Source organism: Canis lupus, chromosome 15, assembly GCF_048164855.1.
Source record: "Canis lupus baileyi chromosome 15, mCanLup2.hap1, whole genome shotgun sequence".
NCBI classification, from domain to species: Eukaryota; Metazoa; Chordata; class Mammalia; order Carnivora; family Canidae; genus Canis; species Canis lupus.
The window spans coordinates 38,922,289-38,942,192 of NC_132852.1; the positions used below are offsets into that span (position 1 = coordinate 38,922,289).

The following is a 19,904-nucleotide window of genomic DNA, read 5'->3' on the forward strand; positions in this document are numbered from 1 at the left end:
TATTAAAAATGTCCCAATGAACTAGGAATAGTAGACTAATTTCTAAAGCCATTAAAAATATGTATATTAGGGACACCTGGGTGGCTCAACGGTTGAGCGTCTGCCTTTGGCTCAGGGCATGATCCTGGAGTCCTGGGATCGAGTCCTGCATCAGGCTCCTTGCATAGAGCCTGCTTCTCCCTTTGCCTGTGTCTCTGCCTCTCTCTGTGTCTCATGAATAAAAAAAATCTTTAAAAAATAGATGTATATTAAACCAGCAGTCTACCTCACATTTAATTATTGGTTTCTTGTTTGGCAGAAAATGAGCTTTCAACTCCAACCATACCCAAAGCTATTTCTAGATGAATATTTATACTGAAACTGTAGAGGAGGAAAAATATCGTTTTCCTCTACCCATCCAAGTTCTCAGCTGGAGATCTCTGTAACAAAAGATTAAAAAGAAAAAGGATACAGATGTTTTTGGGTTGTTTTTTAAGATTTTATTTATTTATTTGAGAAAGAGTGCAGAGCCAGAGAGAGAGGGGACACAAGCAGGGAGGAGGGCAGGGGGCAGAGGGAAAGGGAGAAGCAGACTCTCCACTGAACAGGGAGCTCAGTGAGGGGGCTCGATCTCAAGACTCTGGCATCATGACCTGAGCAGACACTCAATCGACTGAGCCACCCAGGCACCCCCATATAAGTTTTACATGACACACGGACCTTCTTAAGGAAACGAAGACCAAAGAAGTGTTTAAACCTGAGTGTTTTAGTGCTGGGTTTGATGAAGAGTGGAGAATCATGGAAAAATGTGATAGGGCAAAAAAGAGTTTGAGCTAAGGGGTAGTAATCTGGGGGAAACAGCAAGTCCTATTCATTGAGTCCTTTTAGAATCCCTGTATTTTTGGAGAAAAGGATGTTTTTCCTCTGAGTATAGGGAAAACACCTCTCACATGAGGCTTTTACCTGCTTCTGGAGAAGGTAAAAAAAATATCCTTCCTGTACCTGCTATTTTTCCAGTTCCTTTAGCTTGATGTATTCAGTATGCCAGGGTACCTACCATACTTTGGGGTAGCATGTCTTGAACTCCATTAAGTATAAGACATGAAACTAAAAATAAAATGTGGGTTAATAACCAGTTGGTCTCAGGATGAGAGAATGTTTTTAATCATAAAAGCAATAGAACAAACTGTTAGGGGTACTAGAAAACAAGGATTTGAACGTGCAACTGGCAGAGGAAAAAATACAACAGACAACATGAAGAATGCTGAGTGTAAATTAAAGTTGTGTTTTTTAAAATATCTGACCACCTGACTGTAAATCCAGGGGTTCTCACTACTCTCTCAGGGTTCTATTCACAGAACTCGGGAATATGATGTAAGTATTATTATTATAGTAAAAGAATACAAACCAGAACCAACTCCCCCTGTCCCAAAAACGCATAGAGTGAGGTCTAAGAGGTCCCAGATACAAGGCTTATGTTGTTCCCCCTCCGTGGAATCAAGACCTATAACTCTCCTAGCACATTATGTGTGGCAGTTCCCAAAGTACTGCCAACCAGGGAGGCTCACCTGAGTTTTCATGTCTAGAGTTTTTATTGGGGTTTTATTATGTGGATATGATTGATTGCATCCTTGACCATGGGATTGAACATAGTATCTAGCTCTCCTTCCCCACAGAAGTCATGCTGTCAGGTGGTTCAAAGACCCAGTCTTCTGACACATTGCTGATTTTTCTGGCATGGCCAGACTCCAGTTTGAGTCATCCAGTTTTTTAGCTTAAAGTACCCAGGGGCCCACAAATAACAAAGATACTCTTAAAAAAAAAAAACAAAAAAAAAAACAAAGATACTCTTATCAGTAAGGAAATTCCAGAGATTGAGAGGCTGCTTGCCAATAAGGGGACGCAGGCCAGCCAAATTCCTTACTACACAGGACCTTTCAAAAAAGCAAAGCTTTTAAAAGACAGTTTATCATTCAGCTCTGATGGTAGGAAGATAAACTGGTACATCTTTTTAAAAATACACTCTTTGATATCATATAAGATACTAGGTCATAAGTGTTAAAATATCAAAATGACAATCTCTTAAGCAAGATAGAGGTTTATTTGCTCTTAAGTGGCCCTGGGTTCTGCTCTGTAGTCATCAGAGACCCAGCTTTCTTGTTTCTTTTTGTCTGCCATCCTTAATACGTGTTTCCCATTTAGTGGTTCAGCTCTGGCTTCTCAGATTCCACCTATCACATTCACATTTCCAGCCATCAGGAAGGAATGAAGTTCCAAGTTTCCCTCTAAATAAACTTTCAGCAATTCTCACTCCTGTTTGCCTGATATCACTCACATAACCACACAGGGAATCTGGGGGGGGATGTGGCCTTTATTCCAGGTAGTTGCAAAACCAGCCAAAACTCCAGTCTGTTAACTAAGCAAAAATAGGAAAAATAGTAAGGGGCCACTAAGAGTTCTGCCTTATTATAATTGACCCTGTAATTCTGTTTTTAGGAATTCATCCTATAAGGATATCTGAAATACAGAGATAGATAATAGTAATAGCACACATTTATTTTGTACCTACTATGTGCTAGTGCTGGTTACTTACTAAACACATTTATTAACACACTTAAAATTCACTACAATTATAATCAATGCTACTGGAGTGTAGACATAAAATTGTTAAAATGGCAAATTTCAGTTCTATATACTTTACCAAAATAAAAAAATGAAAAATTAATTGTAATATTTTGAGGTATATACTGTTATTGTAACCTGATTTTATAAAAAGGGGAAACTGAAGCATAGACTGTGAGTAACCACAAGTTTACGCAAGTATTGGCAGAGTTAGAACTCAGATCTAAGCAGTCTGAATTCAGAGCCCATGCCCAGAACCATTGTGCAATATTGCCTCAAGATTGTTTATTTCAACATTATTTTCTAATATTGAAACATTAGAAACATCCTGACTGCCCAGCAATAGGAGCACAGATAAATAAATTATGGCAGATTAATATATTGGCATACTAGGTAGCATTAAAGTATATTTTTAAAAAATATATGACAGCACGAGTAAGGCTTATATATAGAGAAACAGCACATGAGCAGTATAATCCCATTTCTGTTAGAAATTAAGATGAGGGCAGCCCTGGTGGCTCAGAGGTTTAGCACTGCCTTCAGCCCAGGGTGTGATCCTGGAGACCTGGGATCGAGTCCCATGTTGGGCTCCCTGCATGGAGCCTGCTTCTCCCTCTGCCTGTGTCTCTGCCTCTTTCTCTCTCTGTGTCTGTCATGAATAAATAAATAAAAAATCTTAAAAAAAAAAAAAAGAAATTAAGATGAGTGAAAATGACAGAACATTATCTCCAAATGATTGCTGTTCTAAGCTTTTTTCTCTATTTGCTGATTTTTTCTATAATTACAGGTTCGTATCTCTAATCAGAAATATTTTTAAAATTAAAATCTGTGACCAAATGATTTTTAATTGTATGAATTTAGCCCAAAGAATTATTTAGAAATTCAGACCAAGATTGGGCACAACAGTGCTTATCAAACTATTTTATATAATTTTTTTTTTTTTTAAGTTTGTTTGGGACACCTGTGTGGCTCAGTGGTTGAGTGTCTGCCTTTGGCTCAGGTTGTGACACTGGAATCCTGGCATCAAGTCCCACATCAGGCTCCCATGAGGAGCCTGCTTCTGCCTCTACCTGTCTCTGCTGGTCTGTCTCTCATGAATGAATAAATAACATTTAAAAAAAAATTAATTTAAAAAAAAGTTCAAGTTAATCTCTGCATCCAGTGTGGGGCTTGAATTCATAACCCCAAGATCAAGAATAACATGTTCTTCTGACTGAGCCAGCTAGGCCCTCCCCAAACTATTTTATATTAATAGAAATACAACAATAATATTCATCCATTGGTAAGCAAGTGTTTAAATTAGGGTACCTCCATCTCATGGAATATTACATAGCTGATAAAAAATTTGTTTAAAAAAAAATAGTATCTTCTGGGGCACCAGGCCCATAAGTCAGTTGAACTTCTGACTCTTGGTTTTGTCTCAGGTCATGATCTCAAGGTCATGAGATCTGCCCCTTGTGGGGGCTCTGTGCTCAGTGTGGAGTCTGCTTAAGACTCTCTCCCTCTCCCTCTGCTGCCCGCTGCCCACCTCCCACATCCACTCACTTTCAGTCCCTTAAATAAATCTTTAAAGAGATAAAATATCTTATGACAAGGGAAAACATTCAAAATGTCAAGTGAACAAAGTAATATTAAACTGTACCTACAAATAGGTTTTAAGAATAGATTATATGTCTTTTATGTGCATATTCCTTTTACTTAATTAGCACATACCATCAAGCACCTAATATGCACCAGGAGCTGTAGTAGGCATTCAGGTAACAATTATGAAAAAAAAAAAAAAAAAAGACATGGTCTCTTGCCCCCACAGAGTCTAAATCTCATGGGAAAAATGGCTAACCAAGCAAATATAGTCAAAGCATTTCAAATGAAAAGTACCATGATGGGAAAAATATTAGGACCTCAAAGGAGTAGCTAACTCCATTTGAGGACTTAAGGGAAGGCTTCTCAAAGAAGGTGACATCTTGACTGAGCATGGAAGGATGAGATGAGGTAAGTAAGGGGCAAAAATTCTTCTAAAGCCCAGGAGGCAAGAGAAAGCAAGAAATGTTGGATGTACTGAAAAGAAGAACCCCTGTAGCAAACGTGGTGGGAAGTGCTTAGAAATGAAATGAGAGACCTAGATCATTAGAATACTAATCAGTTTCATGAGAGAGTTGGGATCGTGGAAATCAGTGAGTAGATTTTAAGGAGAAAATAGAATTAAAATATGTATTTAAGGGCAGCCTCCGGTGGCTCAGCGGTTTATTGCCATCTTCAGGCTAGGGTGTGATCCTGGAGACCCGGGATGGAGTCCCACATCAGGCTCCCTCCATGGAGCCTGCTTCTCCCTCTGCCTGTGTCTCTGCCTCTCTTTCTCTCTCTCTCTCTCTCTCTCTCTCTCTCTCTCTCTGTGTGTCTCATGAATAAATAAATCTTTAAAAATAAATAAATAAAAATAAAATCTGTATTTAAGAAATCCATTTGATGGGAATGGTTTGAAGGGAAACTGGGCTAGAAAAAGGGAGAGCAGTTAGGAGACCTTGGTAGTTATCCAAGGTCTATCCAAGGAATTATCCATCTCCTTGGAAGAATGATGGAAGCTTGAACTAGGTTATGGGAGTCAGGGTGGAGACAGGTGGACAGATTAGAAAATTATAAGAGCTTGAATCAATAGGCTTGGTGACTGTTTGGACCTGGGGGGGGGGGGGAGGAGGGTAGCTGGATAGAATAATGGAAGTAAGAAAGGCTTCTGTAAAATGGTAGTGTCTCTCTCTCTCTCTCTCTCTCTCTCTCTCTCTCTCTCTCTCTCTCTCTCTTTTTAGGGCACATTCTATTTATATTTATTCAGATACTACGGACTTTTTTTTTTTACTGTGGTAAAGTACACATAACAAAAATCTGCCATTAGTGACATTTAATATATTCCTAATGTTGTGCAAACATTATCACTATCTTGTTCCAGAACTTTTTCCATCACCACAAAGGAAAATCCTGCACACTCATTACACAGGCAGTTCTCATTTCCTCCTTGCTTCAGCCCTTGTCAACCAGTAATCTACTTTCTATCTCTATGAATTTCTCTATTCTGGATATTTTATATAAATGGAATCATATGATATGTGGCCTTCTGTGTCTTTGTTCTTTTAGCATAGTATTTTCAAGGTTAGTCTGTAGCATGTATCAATACATGTTCCTTTTTACAGCTGAATAATCCATTGTATGGATGTGCAACATTTTGTTTATCTGTTCATCAGTTGAGAAACATTTGGGTTGTTCCTACCTTTTGGCTATTGTGAATAATTCTGTGGTGAATGTTAGTATATGTTTGTTCTTTTTAACACCTGTTATTAATTCTTCCGAGCATATTGAAATTGAATTTCTCTGTAATTCTGTGTTTAACTTTTTGAGGAAGTACCAGCTTGTTTTTCACAGATCCTGCAGCATTTTACATTCCTACGAACAGTGTATTAGGATTCTGTTTTTTCCACCTCTTTGTCAACCCTTGTTATTGTCCTTTAAAACAAAAATCTATTCATTTATTTTAGAAAGCTCATAGGCAGGAGGGGCATAGGGAGAGAGAGAAACTCAAGCAGACTGCTGAGTGTGGAGCCCAACCCGGGGCTCAATTCCATGTCCCTGACATCATGACTACAACTGACAACCAAGAGTTAGATATTCAGCTGACTGTGCCACGTAGGCACGTCTGTCCATATTTTTTATAACAGATATCTTATGAAGCTGGAGGAGACTCGATCAGGGAGCACATGTGGAGGGATTAGCCTTCAATGGGAAGAATAGCACTTGTGTTAGTTACAAGAAGATTGAAAAAAGAAAGGATGGGCATGAATGTTGCCAATTTTGTGGATTGAGACATAGGAAATTCTTATTTGGAGATAAGGTTTTCTGATGATGAATGTGGAGATTCGAGAAGTAAGTAAGAAAGCTTTCTTCATCCCTTTTAAAGTCAAGATGTCACCTTCTTTGAGAAGCCTTCCCTTAAGTTAGGTTTAGAATAGTCTTTAAAAGGGATGAAGAGACTGCTGACTGGGGAAGCATAACTGTACTTTCAGGGAAACTTTAAGGGCCCATTTGAAACTGGAAACTGGGGACGCCTGGGTGGCTTTGCGGTTGAGCCCAGGGTGTGAACCGGGTGTCCCGGGATCGAGTCCCACATCAGGCTCCCTGCATGGAGCCTGCTTCTCCCTCTGCCTGTGTCTCTGCCTCTCTCTCTCTCTGTCTCTCTCATGAAAAATAAATAAAAATCTTAAAAAAAAAAAGTAAAAAAAAACTGGAAACTGTATTAATAATAGTGTTTTATGATTTAAATTTTTTGGTTTTTTACCCTCTCAGTACTTAGCAGTCAGGGTTTATAGCCACAAGAGGTAGATGGATTGATCTTAGACTGAGATTTTGCCAGGAAGAAGGAATGGAGGATAAGAAAATTGATGATGTTGGGACGCCTGGGTGGCTCAGCGGTTGAGCACCTGCCTTCCGCCCAAGTCATGATCCTGGAGTCCTGGGATCGAGTCCCACTTCAGGCTCCCTGCATGGAGCCTGCTTCTCCCTCTGCCTGTGTCTCTGCCTCTCTCTGTGTCTCTCATGAATAAATAAATAAAATCTTAAAAAGAAAGAAAATTGATGATGTTGACATAGGTCATCAACATAATAGACTGAAAAATCTAGGCTAGAAGGTGGTTGGTTAAATGAAGAACCATGGAAGCTAAAGCAGGAGAGGAGGATAAGTCCCAAAAAGATGATGATGTTAGCAGGAGGAGGAGGAGTAAATATGAGCAGGCAAGCCGTAATGTTTACTATGAAGTCTAAGCAGAGTAAAGAAGAAAGTAAGTATTAGAATGATGGGTTCTGACTAGAAGCCCAGGAGAAAGGAGGGTAATATAGGTCTTGGAAACCTCAAATTGAGGAGCACATAAACTAAACATAATTGCATCAGAGACCAGGGTTGGGAAGAGGTTGTATTCAGAGGGTAAGACACCTAGGTTTTTATTCAGAGTTGTTGCTGTGTTATGATGAGGACTTAACTGTAACAATGGGAGAAGAAAAAAGACTAGGAAAAAAAAAACTAGTCCTTCTACGACCTGCCTCTGATTGGATACTGCCTCTCTGAGGATTCTAAAACAGCCTATATCACATTATGTTTGTCTTCTCACTTGTGCTACACCAATGGTTGGTAGCTGCTTAAATATTTCAGAATTATAAAGGTGATTGTTTCTAGATGGTAGAATAATGGATTTTTTCTTTATACTTTTTATGAGTTATGTTCTTTACAATGGGATTTTTTCAACTGGAAGAAGTCTTAAAAATCTTTCAATTAGCATTGTCACAAGAAAAGCATAAACATTGAAGCCAGTATTTTTTTTTTTTTTTTTTTTTTTTTACTCTTCCTGAGAGTTTTTTTCCTAATTATACTAAGGGACTTTGAACTTTTCCTATTCCATTAATACAGAGCAGTGATTCTCAAACTTCAGTATGCATCAGAATCACCTGGAGGACTATTAAACACGTTGCTGAGCCCTAACCACAGAGTTTCTGAGTTAGTACATCTGGCCTCAGACCCAGTAATTTGCATTTCTGACGAGTTTCCAGACAATACTGATGATGTCATTGGTTTGAGAACTTCACTTTGAGAACCATTGATAAGGAGAAAAAAGTACAGCTGAACATAACTTTTCAGAGTAGTACCGGAGGCTGAAATTACAAGATCTCTCAACAGTGCATCCCCACATTTCTGATTGTCCCCCTTTCTTTTGTCCTTTTAGATAGAACATAAGGAAACAGTAGAAAAATGGGACCATTTGAGTCTGCCCCTGATATTTGTCACAATCAGAATTTTATCCCTTTCACCCCCAACCCCTCACACGTTATGGATCCTCTCTCTGCAACATAAGGGTGAGAGAGACTAAGACATAGATGTGTGTGTGTGTGTGTGTGTGTGTGTGTGTGTGTTAATAAACATTAGCCAGTTCGTTTTGGCTAATACTGATGTTGCCCATATTTATTCTTTAGATATAGTTACTTGAGTGTTGCTGGGTTTTTTGGTTTGGTTTTGTTTCATTTTGTTTTTTTGTCTGAACAGTCAGCTTTAAAATATTTAGCCACTTTTTAAACTTAAAGATTTGTCTTGATTCTTACGACTGGGTTTACAGTGAAAATGAGCACCAGAATTTAGACCTGTAATTTTGAACGAAGGCATTATCCTGGGATGAAAATTATTTCAAACAAGTTTCAATGTATAGGAAAATGTTCCTTTTACATTTGTGTTTTCATTTTAATTTTTATAATTCTGTGATGGCCAGGTGTTTGTGTTGTTGTCCAGGTATATTTTATATGATGTCTTTTTTGCCTCATAGTTATATCATTTAAATCTTAATTTCAGCTGATGAGTAAGGAATCGCCTGTCTCTGCTGGAAATGATGCCTATGTTGACCTTGATCGCCAGGTATCTAATTTTGCATTGTTTTTATCCATGCAGAGTTCATTGAAAGGGATAAACTTGAGATGTTAATGAAAAGAATGTTTCAGATGAAATTGCTTATAGAATATACTGGTTTAAGTCTTTTTGTTTTGTTTTGTTTTTTACATAAATTCAAGACTTTAGCTACTTTAGTAGTGGACATTACACATCTGTAATTGAATTTATAATTAAAATATTATTGCATGACCCACTTTAAATTTAAGTCCTTGTAATTCATGTTCTCTAATCATGATTTTTCTTTCTCCATTGGTGATATCTTTCTGTATGCCCCATTAAGACAACAGATGCATTCCTGGAAAGTGGCATGCATTTAATCTTATGATTTACTTATAACACAAAATACCTTTTATTTCACATGAGTCTTCCATTGCAGATGTATCCTCCACCTTCATCTTTGTGAAAGATTGAACAATCAGTAGATATTTAAATGAACTAAGGAAACTACTGTATTTTTAAAGGAACTCTGCAGTTTATTCTTGCAGTTTTAACCAAAAAGTTATTTTGTAATTTTAATTACTGCTTATCAATAAAATACTGCAGCTTACCTTGTCAGTTTCTATGTTTCAGTTGTCTGGGACATCTGTTCCAAAGCATGAACAGAAATCTTCATGCTATCCTCATTTCTTCTCAATGGTTTCTTAATGTTTTTTTGTAGGAAAATCTTTGGGTATGATATAATTTTAACCCGAGTTGTAATTTGCTTCCTTTACTTTGTGATGTTAGATTTTAGAGTTGTTACTTTTTATGAATTTGTTTGTATCTTTATTACACAGAGGTTTGGTCACAGGAAAGGAAAAGCTAATATTTTTAAATTTTTTTCTTTTTTCTTTTTCTTAAAATTAACTAATCAATTTTAATTTGTTCATGCTTTGCTAACTTAGAGTTTATATAATAATGGGACACAACTCAAATGTTTGGTTTGTGTCGAGAATTAGTATAATAAAAATATTTTTAAAACTTATAAAATTAACATAAAAGTTTAATATGACTGAAGAACTTGTGTTGAAATACTTTAGCTATATAGTTCAACATTGAAACCCCTATTCTCTAGCACATATATTTTATCAAGGGAAAATTTCTCAGTTATTACAGAATCATTATTACTAAGAATCATGTAACCTAGATAGGAAAGTGTAAGAAAACTTGATGAGAGCAAAGAACCAGATACAGAGTACAGAAAAGACAAGACTTAGGACTAGAAGATATTCAAAGTTAGAAATGGCTGCTTTTGAATCTTCAGAAGAGTTCTCCATTTCTCCCAGCCCCTCAGAAAGAAATGGGAGGAAAGTGTTTTAATTCTTTATTGTGCCTATATAATTATTAATTGTTGCTTCTTCATATTGAAATGTTCATTGTATCTCTTTGTTTCTAACTAGTTGAAGAAGACTACAGAGGAACTGAATGAAGCTTTGTCAGCAAAGGAAGAAATTGCTCAAAGATGCCATGAGCTGGATATGCAGGTAAGAGATCATTTCTGTGTACCACCTATTTGAAATGTACCCTATAAGCAACACCAAATGGCTGTAATGCAACACAAATTAAAGAGTAAAGGGGGAGAGGGGGCAGATTTTTGGTTAGAGCTGGTAGACTCATCAAATATATTTTCTTTCCTCCCTGCAACCCCATTAAATTTATAATAAATGAATCAAAATAATACAAGAATACAAAAAGAGAAAGTAGGGATATCTGTGCTAGCTTTAGAGAGGGGTGGAGGAGATTTTTTAAAGCCCTGACTTATACTCTAATTTACTTAAAGGCCAGCTTTTTATAAATAAGCCCTAAGGGGAAGCTTTTGAATGCATAGTTTATGGTTACCCTTGCTTTGACTACCTCTTAAAGAAAATCTGCATTCCAAAAGAAAAGGATCAAGATAGGCTTGGAAAGTAGTCCTGGAGCAAGTGGAGAAATTTGGGATAGTAGCACATAGTAATCTTTTTTAAATCTGTTTAATACCCTCAGTGAAATTAGTAAAGAAATTCCATCTAGGACATGATGCTATTTAAAAAGTAAAAAAAAATCAGAAATCAGACACTTAAGTAATTTAAAAATAGAATTGTTAAAGTAAAAAATGTAACAGAATAAAGTTTAAGAAATCTCACAAATAAAAAGAAAATAAGTAAAAAATTATTTGAGATTTACCTCAAAATGAAGGAGGTTGGGCGCATGGACAGAGAGGTACAAATAAGATATAATTGGCCATGTTTTGATACTTGTTAAAGCTGGGTCATGAATACACAGAGTTCATAATATTTTATAAGAGAAGCATTTTACTTTGAAAGGCACAGGTGTTGGTCACTGCTTTGGATGCACATAGGAAGAAGTGTAATTGTAGCACACTTGCTGGGTCATATAGTAAATGATATTTATCTAGTTACAATGTTAAGTGCTGTTAATTTGTTTTTTGAAATTTTAGAACTTAACTATATACACAAACACTGGGGATCCCTGGGTGGCTCAGCAGTTAAGCGCCTGCCTTTTGGCCAGGGCATGATCCTGGAGTCATGAGATCGAGTCCCGCATCAGGCTCTCTGCATGGAGCCTGCTTCTCTCTCTGCCTGTGTCTCTCTCTCTCTCTGTGTCTCTCTGTCTCTCTCTCTCTCTCATGGATAAATAAATAAAACCTTAAAAAAAAAAACTACACAAACACTAAGATTAGTAATAATACTGAGTAAGAGCTGATTATTTTTTATAACTAGGATATAGATATTATCTTTGATAATGTATAAAGTTATACATTAGGATTGGCAAACCAGCTTGCCATCTGTTTTTGTAGGTAGGTTTTATTGGAACACAGCCCTGCTTTTTCACGTATTCTCTGTGACTGCTTTTATGCTATAGTGACAGAGTTAAGTACTTGCCAAAGAGACCTATTGCTCTCAAAGCCGAAAATATTCACTGTTCGATTCTTTACAGAAGAGTTTACCAATCCCTGGTATAGACAGATCGCAAAGTGAATGGCAGGGTTGCAAAGAAGTTACAAGAAGGGAAGGTGTTGCCTTATGATACACTTAGCTCTGCAGAAAACAGTAGTAACACAATTTAGAATTGTCCTACAGAGAAATGTAAAATTGCAAAAGTAAAGGTACAAATGATAGCAGTAGACTAGGCAAGAGACATGAGGGAAAGGTAGGGTCAGTCACTAATGTTATTGTCTTACCAGAAGGGAGTTAAGAACTACTTCTGTGGCACAACATCCATTACATGCTGGCTCTACCTAAGCCTCCAGTCTCAGCTCAGAATCACCTGATTTGTCATTTATTATGGTCATGTAGTCCATGGTCCATATAGCAGGCACACAATGAATATTTGAGAGAATGAATGAACTGGTGGGGCATTGTAAAGAGAGTCAATAGGTACCTGTTTAAGACGGCAGAAGTGACCAGTGAAGGTGACAAGAATAGTGATATAATTGCATTTATGGAAAGGAAGAATGGCACAAGTTGCTATAATTTAACCTATCAGAGGAGTCACTAGATAATGTCTGAGGTTGATAAATCAAGAATGGTGGTGTAAAACATTTAGAGATGTAAACTAACAACCAAAAACAGTAAAATTGGGAATAGTGAAAATTAGTTGTCTCTTGGAAGTAGAAAAACTCAACAGAATACTGTAACTTTTTATTATAAGCCCCTTTTTCTTGTCTGATTTTTTTTCTTATATTATTATTATTTTTTTCTTTGCATATTACTCTTCATTACAGGCATACCATAGACTTATTATGGATTTGGTTCCATACCACTGCAGTAAAACAAGTCAGATGAATTTTTAGGTTTCCCAGTGCATATAAAAGTTGTATTTACACTTCACAGTAGCCTGTTAACTATGCAATAGTATTATGTATAAAACAAATGTATATATGTTTTTTCCTCAAATATGTACACCTTAATTTAAAAATAAATTACTAAAATAATTTAAAAATTGCTAACCATCATCTTAGCTTTCAGCGAGTCATCATCTTTTTGCTGGTGGAGGGTCTTGCCTCAGTGTCATTGGCTGTTGACTGATCAGAATGGTGGTTGCTGAAGGTTGGGATAGCTGTAGCAATTTCTTAAAATAAAACAATAATGAAGTTCGCTGTACCTATCAACTCTTCCTTTTATGAATGGTCTCTCTACAGCATGTGGTGCTGTTTGATAGCATTTTAGCCACAGTAGAACTTCTTTCAAACTTGGAATCAGTCTTTTCAGACCCTGCTGCTGCTTTATCAACTATTTATCTGGTATTCCTAAATCCTTTATCATCATTTCAACAATGTTTACAGCATCTCCACCATGAGTAGATGCTGTCTCAAGAAACCACTTTCTTGGCTTATCCATAACAAGCAACTCCTCATTTATTGGAGTTTATCATGAGATTACAGCAATTCAGTCACATTTTCTGGCTCGGCTTCTAGTTTTCTTGCTATTTCCACCACACCTGCAGTTACTTCCTCCACTAAAGTTTTGAGCCCCTCAAAGTTCTTCATTAGGATTGGAATCAGTGTCTTTCAAACTTCTGTTAATGTTGATTTTTTTTAACTCTTCGCATGAATTGTGAATGTTCTTACTGCTATCTGGAATGGTGAACCCTGTCCAAAAGTTTTCAGTTTATTTTATCCAGATGCATCAGAAGAATCAATGTCTGATAGCTATAGCCTTACTAAATGTGTTTCTTAAATAATAAGACCTGAAAGTCAAAATTACTCCTTGACCCATTGGCTACAGAATGGATATTGTGTTAGCAGGCTTGAAAACATTAATCTCATTGTACATCTCCGTCAGAGCTCTTGGGTGACCAGGTGTATTGTCAATGAGCAATAATATCTTTAAAGTCCTCTTTTTTTCTGAGCAGTAAGTCTCAGCAGTGGGCTTAAAATATTTAGTAAACCATGTTGTAAACAGATGTGTTATCACCCAGAGTTTGTGGTTCCATTGAGAGAGCACAGGCAGGGTAGATTTAGCATAATTCTTAAGGGCCTAGGATTTTCAGAATGAGAAAGGAGCACTGGCTTCAACTTAAAATCACCAGGTTCATTAACCCCTAACAAGAGATTTGACCTGTCCTTTGAAGCTTTTTTTTTTTAGATTTATTTATTTATTTATGATAGAGAGAGAGAGAGGCAGAGACACAGGAGGAGGGAGAAGCAGGCTCCATGCAGGGAGCCCGACGTGGGACTCGATGCTGGAACTCCAAGATCATGCCCTGGGCCAAAGGCAGGCGCTAAACCACCGAGCCACCCAGGGATCCCCTCCTTTGAAGCTTTGAAGACAAGCATTGACTTATCCTCTGTAGCTGTGAAAGTCCTAGACAGTATCTCTTCTTCCAGAATAAAGCTGTTTAATATACATTGAAAATCTGTTTAGTATAACCCTTCATAAATTATCTTAACTCCTTAATTTCCTGGATAACTTTATGTCTCTTTTATATCAGTATTTGCTTTATTCATCTTGCACTTCTCTGTTAGGAAGATTATTTCTTTCCTTTAACCTCTAGAACGAACCGCTGCTAGCTTCAGACTTTTCTTCTGCAGCTTCCCCACCTGTCTCAGCCCTCAGAAAATTGAAGGGAGTTAGGGCCTTGCTTTAGATTAGGCTTTGGCTGACGAGAATGCTCTGGCTGCTTTGATTTTCTCCGTATTAGCGGTAAGGCCATATCACTCTCTTATCATTTGCATGTTCACTGGAGTAGCCTTAAACTTTTACTTTCCTTCAAGAACTTTTCCTTTGCATTCACAATTTGGCTAAACTAGTACAAGTAGCCTAGCTTTCAGCCTCTCTCAGCTTTCTACATGCCTTCCTCACTAAGCTTAATCATTTCTAGCTTTTGATTTAAAATGAGAGATGAATGACCATTCACTTGAACATTTACAGGGCATGGTAGGGTTATTAATTAGCCTAATAATCAATATTGTGTCTTAGGCAATAGGGAGGCCTGAGGAGAGAGACTAGGTAGTGGGGGAAGGAACAGCTGGTTGGTGGAACAGTCAGAACACATTCAAAAGTTACCAAATTGGGATGCCTGGGTGGCTGAGCAGTTTAGCGCCTGCCTTAGGCCTAGGGTATGATCCTGGAGTCCCGCATCGGGTTCCCTGCGTGGAACCTGCTTCTCTTTCTGCCTCTGTCTCTGCCTCCCTCTCTCTCTCTCATGAATAAATAAATAAAATCTTAAAAAAAAAAAAAAAAAGAATTTAGGGTTGATAAAAAGTCAAAATATGTGTGAAGGTAGAGCCAATGATATTTTCTGACAGATTGGATATGGATACCAGGTAAAGATGTTAAGGATTATGACTGAGCAACTGGAATGATAGAATTACTTTTCACTGAAATGGGAAAGACTGGAAGGACTGGGAAGTGAGCTGTAATTAAGAGCACCCCTTGGACAATTTAAATTTGAGATGCCTGTTAGACATCCAAGTGGAAATGATACCAGTGTAGGATTCCAGACTAGAAATAGAAATGTGCGAGCTGTTACTGAAAAAATGATATTTACAGCCATGAAACTGGAAGCCATCACTGTATGTAGAGAGGAAAAGCTGTACAGCACTCAAATGACAGAGAAATAAAAGGAACTAAGGAGAAAGAGAAGCCTGGTAGATTGGTACAGAAACCAGGAGAGTCATTTGTCATTCTTTGTCATTTGTCCTGGCAGCCAAATGAGAAACTGCTTCAAGGAGGAGTATGTGATCAGTTGTGTCAAAGGTTGATTGTTCACAGTGACATGAAAGTGTCAGTAGTGCTCCTGGTTAGCAGTTCTGTGGAATGATAGAGCCAATAGCCCAACTAGAATGAATTCAAGAAAAAGTGGGGCGTTGGAATTAGAATTAGTGAGAATTAGAAATGGCAGTTAACTTTTGTTTTTACAGCTTTGAGATATAATTAACATATAATAAACTTCATATTTTAAGTATACAATTTTGATGCATGTTGACAGATGTATGAATGTGTGAAAACTTTACCACAATTAATATAATGAACCCATCACCCTCAAATTTTCTCATGATTCTTTAATGTATTCCCTCTCAGGTCCCCAGCTCTGCTCTGTCACTGTAGATTAGTTCGTATCTTCTAGAATTGCATATAAAAAGAATCATACACTATATATGTACTTTTTTTTTGTCTGACTTCTTTCATTATTTTGTGATTCATTTGTGTTGACAGTAGCAGTAGTTAATTCTTTTTTTATTGCCAAATAGTATTCCATTGTGTGAATATTCTAGAATTTATCCATTCACCTGTTGATGAACATTTGTGTCGTTTATAGTTTTTCTCTATTACAAACAAAACTGCTGTTAACGTTGTTTATGGATGGGACACCTGGGTGGCTCAGCGGTTTAGCGCCTGCCTTCAGCCCAGGACGTTATCCTGGAGACCCGGGACTGAGTCCTGCATCAGGCTCCCTGCATGGAGCCTGCTTCACCCTCTACCTGTGTCTCTCTCTGCCTCTCCTCTCTCTCTCTCTCCGTGTGTGTGTGTGTGTGTGTGTGTGTGTTTCTCATGAATGAATAGATAAATCTTTAAAAAATTTTTGTTTATAAGTCTTTGGGCATGTGCTTTTATTTCTCTTGAGTAAGTAAATACTGGCTGGGTCATGTGGTAGTTACATGTTTAATTTTTTTGAAAAATGCAAAGCTGTTTTCCAAAGTGCTTGAAACATTTTATGTTCTCACCAGAGACGTCTGAGACTTCCATTTGTTCTACATCTTTGTCAACACTTGGTACATTGGTTTTTTTGTTTTGTTTTTTAAAGTGGGTATTTTTTATTTGAGCCATTCTAGTAGAAGTGTATTGGTGTAACATTGTGGCTTTAATTTGCATTTCTTTAATGATGAATCATGAGTATCTTTCGGTGTGCCTAGTTGCCATTTACATATCTTATTTGGCGAACTGTCTTTTTAAATATAAAGAAGGAATTTTGCTTACTCTTACATATTGCTTTGCTTGTGCAGTATTCCAAAGTAATGTACATGTTTTAAGTAGAAGTTGATTAAAACCAGATTTAATTCATAATGGTCACTTACAAGTGATTATGCTGATGCCAGTGTAATTGGAAGAAATAGTTGTTGTCTTCCTATACTCTTACAGGTTGCAGCATTGCAGGAAGAGAAAAGTAGTCTCTTGGCAGAGAATCAAGTATTAATGGAAAGACTTAATCAGTCTGATTCTATAGAAGATCCCAACAGTCCTGCAGGAAGAAGGCATCTGCAGCTCCAGACTCAACTGGAACAACTCCAAGAAGAAACATTCAGGTAAAAGACCATGCATCAAAGTCTAACTTTTAAAAATTCAGCAACTATCTTTTAATGGTAAAAAAAATGTAGTGTTAGGACTTGTGGGTACCTGTAGACCAAGGAGGATGTTTACATCTAGGAAAAATTCTATCAAAGTAACACCCTCAAGGCCGCCTGGGTGGGTGGCATGGTCAGTTTAGCGTCTGACTCTTGATTTCAGCTTAGGTCGTGATCTCAGGGTTGTGAGACTGAGACTCATGCCCAGCATGGAGCCTGCTTGGGATTCCCGTTCTCCCTTTCCCTCTGCCCCTCCTCCCCCCATAAAATAAAAAATAAAATATTAGACCACAAGCTGCAGGGGGAAAATTTCATAGTTAAGTACATCATCTTAAAGGACCAGACACCATAAAAACATAGAGGCACTGAATTTATAAGAGACTGGTGCCCTTTGCAGGAGATACAATATAAAGGCTAGGTACATAATTTATAGAGACAGACTTATTTAAAAGGCATACTGATTTAAAGGGACAGTGTAAACACATCTTCTGGAAGAGGAAAAGGACAAAAGGAAAGAAGAATGGCCCTTTGGCAATTGGATGATGAAAGGGAAAAGAAGTAAAGGAAAAATTTGGTGTTCCGCCAGACAAAACAGAACCACAAAATTGAAGGACTTAACAGTAAGAAATATAACATCTTACTTAATAGGAAAAAATAAAAATGATTCTTAAGTCTTCCCTTAAACCTTAGAAATGGTCCATCCCTTACAGTCTACATCAGCATTTCAAGATGTGGTCTGAGGACCTCTTCAGGTTCTCTGAGACTCTTTCAGAGTCTTCCAGACCCTCTCTTTTCTAACTGCATATCTGTGTAAGAGTGGATTTCCATCATATATTTCAGCCAAAAAGGCATCACAGCAGATGAATACAGAAATAGCTATGACAAGCCAGCTGTCTTCTAATAAACTGGACTATATATAAACAAAAGTTTTTTGAAATTTCAGTGACTTTAAGAGTGTGAAGGAGACCAAAAAGTTTGAGTACCCTTTGTCTGCATCTTGACTTTCTAAGACAGTAGGTAGTACAATTTAAGTATGACTATACTCTTTTGTTTCTAAATTGCGGCCAGTTTCTTAAAGTGTGGTTTGGGGAAATGGTATTTAGAATTGTCCCGAGTTTTCATTAAATATAAAGGAAATAGTATCTAATGCTTTTATTGTTCTAGAATACATGTTGCAATATATGTTGCAATTTATATTTCGAAGCATTTAAATATTTTATCATATTTGAATGTTTATCATTTATATATCTCACTATTTCTTTTTGAGAGAGAGCTCACATGCAGATGGGGCAGCGGGGAAGAGAGAGAGAGCACGAGCAAACATCCTAAGCAGACTCTATGATCTCACAACCCTGAGGTTATGACCTGGGCTGAAATCAAGAGTCACTTAACCGACTGAGCCACCCCAGGTGCCCATCAGTATTTATTATTCTTTATAGTCAGATATAATGCTTCTGGCTCATCTTTATTATGAACTTCTACCTTTAATTTTTGTTTTGAGCTTTTAAGATTTGAGTCTCATAGATTATTTTTTTAAGATTCTATTTATTGAGAGAGAGAGAGAGAGAGAAAGCAAGAGAGAATGAGCAGGGTGTTGTGCAGAGGGACAGAGAGAAGCAGACCCCTGCTGATCAGGGAGCCTGCCTTGGGGCTTGATCCTGGGACTTTAGGATGATGACTTGAGCCAAAGGCAGATGCTTAGCCAACAGAACCACCCAGGCCCCTGTTCATAAATTATTTTTAATTACAAAAGGGATAATACACCTTTTTAATGGCAAGATCTAGCAGTTACATTTTAACCAAGAGGAGAGAGGGTAGCTATAAGACATTTGTATAGGTCAGAAGACTTTCTAGCAATAACCGCAGTTAGTATCATAAGGAAAAACTTGCACTTTTAAGTATATAAATACCCAAAGAATAAAAAAAATTAAAAGATATATGAGGGACTTATATGATGAAAATTTCTGTTATACATAAAAATTATTTCAATATATGTAGAGTGATAACATGTTTACTTATTTTGTTTACATTGTAAGGAGGATTGTAAGAATGCCATTTTTTCCTAAATTATTACTTAATTTGAACTTGATTCCAATTCAGATTTTATTTTCAGCTAGAAGTATTGACGAGCAAGAGATTCTCAGAACATTTACACACAAAGTATAATAAGGGAGTGCTTGCTGTGTCCAGTGTTGAAATGTTATATTTCTCTACTAATTTTAAAACTAGTACTGGTGCAGCAAAATACAAACAAACTAGTAACACAAAGGAAGATCCAGAAAACAACAAAGTGTATGTTAAAATATGTAACATAATAAAAATGGCATTTTTTAAATCCATAGGTAATGGTTAAATTATTTATTAAATGGTTTTGGGGTAATGGGTACATATTTTGGCAGAAAAAGTTAGATATCATAATACAAAAATGAATTACAGGGGAAATTGAGAATTTCACTGTTAAAAATGCAACTATATAAATACTAACAAAATACAAGATAAAAGAAAAAAAGTTTCTAATCATACACTAAAAGTAGAAACTATAAAGTATAAAATTCATCAATAGAA

The 19,904-nt window shown here is 37.0% G+C and overlaps 1 protein-coding gene across 5 annotated transcripts in view; it reads left to right on the forward strand.

Moving 5' to 3' along the window:
* HOOK3 (hook microtubule tethering protein 3) overlaps positions 1 to 19,904 on the forward strand; it is a 143,546-nt gene that overhangs the window by 76,897 nt on the left and 46,745 nt on the right. For all 5 annotated transcript variants that reach the window (XM_072776678.1, XM_072776676.1, XM_072776677.1 and 2 more), the window contains exons 7-9: positions 8,978 to 9,040; positions 10,453 to 10,536; positions 17,137 to 17,300. In XM_072776678.1, coding sequence (XP_072632779.1) covers positions 8,978 to 9,040; positions 10,453 to 10,536; positions 17,137 to 17,300 — 311 coding nt within the window. The remainder of the gene's footprint in view (positions 1 to 8,977; positions 9,041 to 10,452; positions 10,537 to 17,136; positions 17,301 to 19,904) is intronic.